Source organism: Nerophis lumbriciformis, linkage group LG23 (genome assembly GCF_033978685.3).
Source record: "Nerophis lumbriciformis linkage group LG23, RoL_Nlum_v2.1, whole genome shotgun sequence".
NCBI classification, from domain to species: Eukaryota; Metazoa; Chordata; class Actinopteri; order Syngnathiformes; family Syngnathidae; genus Nerophis; species Nerophis lumbriciformis.
Genome location: NC_084570.2, coordinates 41,181,718 through 41,187,354, shown reverse-complemented (window position 1 = coordinate 41,187,354; position 5,637 = coordinate 41,181,718). Strand labels below are relative to the sequence as shown.

Below are 5,637 nucleotides of genomic sequence, written 5' to 3'. Positions count from 1 at the left end.
AAAGTAAAACGTTTAACTTTTTTCATGTTCTATATTAGTTTACTGTACTTAAAGACAATTACGTTTTTGTTTTTTCACCACTACGTGCTCACTGATTGGCTAAGGAAGAATCACGTGGTTTCACAGCGTTTTCCCGTGTCGTCCATTTTGCCTCAAACTAACCCAAATTTAAAAGGTACCATGTCGCACACATTAAACACAAATAATAGAAGACGCACATTTAACGTAGAGGGACATTTGTGTCAATAATGGCCTTTTAAGTTAACATTTACTTCACCATCATCAGTCGTTTCATGTCGTGAACCATAAACCCGGAAGTGTGACGTCACACGTCAACAACAAACCCGGAAGTGAAACCTCACACGTAAACAGCCACAACAAAGATGGTGTACGTGTCCAACGGTGAGTGGTTCTCTACTACTTTTTAGCTTTTAAATCCAGTTTCCATGTTAATATGTCACCCGATTTTGCTTTCAAATGTATTCTAAAGTGAGTAAAAGTCTAACTAAATAGGTGTGACGCGGGTAGGCAGTTAGTGTTTGTAGCAGCTAGCTAACGAGTTAGCTACTACGTGTATGTATATTATATGTGTATATATATATATACGTATATATATACACATATGTATAATATATGTGTATAAATGTACGTATTCTGTGTATTCGACGTGCCCATGCTTGGGTTGGCTCAATAATACGTCAAAGGAATGGGTATTGTGATTCATGTTTATTGCTACTGTGTATTTATTTCAAGATGGTAGTCTATGTGTTTATTTAATGACGTTGACTTTATCCTTCCTGTCTACCAGGCCAGGTCCTGGACAGCAGGAGCAGGTCACCATGGCGACTGTCCCTACTGGTCGACCTGTTTTGGGGAGCTGTGGAGTTTTTAGGCCTGTTGTAAGTCAAAATTTGTGTTTTTAACCCATGGTGAATACTAACAATATGTTCAGCATTTGTCATCAACCCTATTTGTCACTTAAAGAACGAGCTGGCGTTGTCATGGAGTAGCTAAACTTGATTTATTATCAATCAATCAAAGTTTATTTATATAGCCCTAAGTCACGAGTGTCTCAAAGGGCTGCACGAGCCACAACGACATCCTTGGCTCAGATCCCACGTTGAAAAAAGTCAACCCAATGGGATACAATGAGAAACCTTTGAAGGGACCGCAGATGTTGGGTCCCCCGCCCCCCGAACGAACTGTGCAATGGACGTCGAGTGGATCTAGTTAATAGTGCGAGAGTTCAGTACATAGTGGGGCAAGCGGGGGATCATTTTGAGTGGAGACAAGTCAGCAGCGCAGAGACGTCATCAACAGATGCACAGATGAGTGGTCCACCCGACTTTGAATAGCTAGCGCTCATCTGTGGTCACCTAATCTGTTCCCTGTGCCCCCCCACCCCCACCCCCTCCTGCGAGCAGAAAAGAGACGGCAGATCAACTGGTCTAAAAAGGGGGTCTATTTAAAGGCTAGAATATACAAATGAGTTTTAAGATGCTTCTACTGAGGTTAAAATGTTAAAATATTGTTGGTGCTTTTTTTTTTTGACCCCTTTCAGTTTTAAAACAATAATCCACCCGGACCTGACAAGAAACGGCAATAACGGAGCCTTGTCAGGGTTTTCTGATGGCAGAGGGTAAGTCTTATAATTGATTTATTTTTGTGTGGTTTGGAGTAAGTGTTTTTTTACAGGAAGTAATCATTAAAAAGTATTTAAAGTAATTATATTATCTGTGCGATAATTAAGGCCTTAAATGGCGTTAAATACAATGTCCGGAGGTGTTTAAAAAAAATCATACAATTGCATTCGGCAGCAAGAAAGACTGCAAAACAAAACACCTGGCCCAGTTTTTCCAATTATAAAAAAACCCCCAACAAATTTAAGATGTTCAGTACATGATGTCTAGAGGCATTAAAAAAATTCATACAATTGCAATCGGCAACAAAAAGACAACAAAACAAAAGGCCCAGTGTTTCCAGTTGGAAAAAAAACCTTACAAATTGAAGATGTTCAATATATGATGTCCAGAGGCGTTAAAAAAATCATACAATTGCAATCAGCAACAAAAAAGACGTCAAAAAACCCGGCGCTGTTTTTCAAATTGGAGAAAAAACTTGCAAGTTTAAGATATTCGATATATACGGACTTCGACTTAAATAAGTTGAAAAACGTATTCAGGTGTTACCATTTAGTGGTCAACTTTACAGAATATGTACTTCACTGTGCAATCTACTAATACAAGTCTCAATCAATCAATCAATACGATGCTCAGAGGCATTAAAAAAAAAATCGTACAAAAAAGACAACAAAACAAAACAGTTGTTCTAATTGGGAAAAAAAACCCTGCAAATGTAATATGTTTAATACACAATGTCCAAAGGCGTTAAAAATATTCATACTATTGCAGTCGGCCCAGTTTTTCCACTTGGAAAGAAACCCTGCAAATTTAAGATGTTCAATATTTACTAAAGTACAATTTTCGCTAATAGGGATTGAGAGATTTTTTTTATTATTTTTTTTACAGTAAGTGATGTAACAGTTTTTCCACAGGTCAATAAGAAGCATTAAACTTAATTAAATAGATTTGGGGAACATGAAGGCATTAAATGGCATTAAATACAATGTCTGGAGGCGTTAAAAAAATCATACAGTTGCAATTGGCAGCAAAACAGACAACAAAACAAAACACCTGGCCCAGTTTTTGCAATAAAAAAAACCATGCAAATTTGAGATGTTTAGTATATAATTTCCAGAGGCATTAAAAAAATTCATACAATTGCAATCAGCAACAAAAAAGACAACAAAACACCCGGCGCCGTTTTTCCAATTGGAGGAAAATAACCCTGTAAGTTTAAGATGTTCAATATACGATGTCAAACGGCATTAAAAAGAAATCATACAATTGCAATTGGCAGCATAAAAGAAAAGAAAAGAAAACGCCCGGCTTAGTTTTTCTAATTGGAAAAAAACCCTGCAAATGTAATATGTTCAATATACAATGTCCAAAGGCGTTAAAATATTCATACAATTAAAATCGGCAACAAAAAAAGACAACAAAACAAAAACGTTTTTCCGTCTGGAAAAAGCACCTGCAAGTTTAAGATGTTCAATATTTAAGTACAATTTTCGCTAACAGGGATGGAGGGATTTTATTTTCATGTGGTTGGCAATGTTTATTTTTTTACAGTGATTAATGTAATGTTTTTTCCCATAGGTCATTAAAAGTAATTAAATGGATGATTTGGGGAAAATGAAGGCTTGAAATGGCATTAAATACAATGTCCAGAGCTGTTAAGAAATTATACAATTGCAATTGGCAGCAAAAAAGACAACAAAACAAAACACCTGAAAAAAAAAATGCACTTTAATATTTCAATTTATTAAAGTGCAATTTTGACTAATAGAGATTGAGAGTCTATTTTATTTGTTTGTTGACTTATTTAGAACAATGAAGTAAGTTATTGACCTTCCAATTACAAAGGTAAAAAATACTGCAGTATTGCGAAATGTGTTTATTACTTTTGAAAGGGTTACTTGCATAATTTGATGTAAAAAAAAAAAATCAGTTCACAAAATTAAAACGCGAAAAATTCAGTTTTGTAAACTCATTGTCAAAACTCCACTCACACGGCAGGATCATTTTGGTTTTACAGAGAAGCTCCAATTTTCACAGTTCTATGGTTTTCCCGTTCGGCACCCTTCTGTTGTATTGAAGTTAATTTGTGTCTTAATTATGAAAGCTTTGTTATTGATTTTTTTGCATTTGAATTTTGTGAACTTAATTTTTTTCCCCGTGTTTTAAATATCAGTGTAAAAAAAAATCAGTGTATAATAAATTCAGCGTAAAAAAAAATTCAGTGCTGAAAAAATCTGTGAATAATTTTTCAATGCATAATTTGATGTAAAAAAAATCTGTTCACAAAATTCAAACTGGAAAAATTCAGTTACGTGAACTCAGTGTCAAAGCTCCAATTTTCACGTCGCATTTCTCGTTCGACACCTTCTGAAACAAAACTGCTGTAAATCAAAGCCTCACTGAAGTAAGTCATTCTCTGCCGCAGCCCTCCGGGCCCCCCTGGTGGTCGAAAGCGCATGGGCAGAATCAACTTTGGCGGTGGACCCAGTCCTCCACCGATGGGCGGAGGGGGATGAGGAAGGTGAGGTCACAACACAGAGGCACGCACATAATGCTGCTTTGATTGACACTTTCAGACAGTACTTTATTTAATTTAAAAAAAAATGCTAAAAACAGATATTTATATTTAAAAACACAACTGTGTGTGTTGTAGGAGATTAGAACATTTCAACTTTTTTTTTTTTGCATTCTGATTTTTTTTCTATTTTTCTTACATTTTTACTGTTTTTCTTCCTGTAAGAATATAATAATAATAATAATATGGCAATAATGCAAGTGTGTCAAAAATTCTGCCTGTACGAAAATATTGTCAGTTGTACACCCAACAGTGTTTGCTATTGGTATTTTTCAAAATAATTAATTAAGTTAGTATTATTTTTAATTACCGAACAAACTAAACTTTGTCTATATTTTTGTTTTATTTTGAAAGCTTCTAGTATTTAGACCAGGGGTTTCTAAACTTTGTCCACCAATGACCACATACTGAGTGAGAAGTAAAAGTATGCAGGGGCCATTTTGCTATATATTATTTTATTTAAAAAATGATAACATATATATTTCAAAAACAAAACCTTGTGTTATATGACACATTTATCTAAGTATATCATTATTAATTGTTAATTGGAAAATGTTTAGATTTGTCAGATTACATTCCAATTTTTTTGCTCTTTTTTTTCTTACATTTTTACTGTTATTTTCCCCTTGTAAGAATATAATAATAATAAATAAATAAATTATAAATGATAAATGGGTTGTACTTGTATAGCGCTTTTCTACCTTCAAGGTACTCAAAGCGCTTTGACACTACATCCACATTTACCCATTCACACACACATTCACACACTGATGGAGGGAGCTGCCATGCAAGGCGCTAACCAGCAGCCATCAGGAGCAAGGGTGAAGTGTCTTGCTCAGGACACAACAGACATGACGAGGTTGGTACTAGGTGGGGATTGAACCAGGGACCCTCGGGTCGCGCACGGCCATTCTTCCACTGCGCCACGCCGAGAATATTAAGATTGTGTGAGTAAATTACCTTGTGTGTCAGAAATTCTGCCCGCACAAAAATATTCATGTTTAGTTGCATATCTAACAGTGTCTGTTTTTGTTTGTCACACACACACACATGTTTATATGTGTATATATATGTATATATATATATATGTGTTTATATATATATGTATGTATATAAACATATATATTTTATATATATATATATATATATATATGTTTATATATATATATATATACGTATATATGTTTATATATACACATATAAACATATATATATGTTTATATATATATATGTTTATATAATATGTTTTTATATATACCGTATTTTCCGCACTATAAGGCGCACCGGATTATTAGCCGCACCTTCAATGAATTACATATTTCATAACTTTGTCCACCAATAAGCCGCCCCGGATTATAAGCCGCGCCTACGCTGCGCTAAAGGGAATGTCAAAAAAACAGTCAGATAGTTCAGTCAAACTTT

At 34.8% G+C, this 5,637-nt stretch overlaps 1 protein-coding gene across 1 annotated transcript; it reads left to right on the top strand.

Moving 5' to 3' along the window:
• Positions 1 to 250: 250 nt before the first annotated feature.
• Positions 251 to 4,165, top strand: selenok (selenoprotein K). The gene is made up of 4 exons (XM_061985525.2): positions 251 to 402; positions 809 to 899; positions 1,562 to 1,639; positions 4,066 to 4,165. The coding sequence occupies exons 1-4, from the start codon at positions 384 to 386 to the stop codon at positions 4,163 to 4,165; spliced, it is 288 nt and encodes a 95-aa protein (XP_061841509.1). The 5' UTR covers positions 251 to 383.
• The last annotated feature ends 1,472 nt before the right edge of the window (positions 4,166 to 5,637 follow it).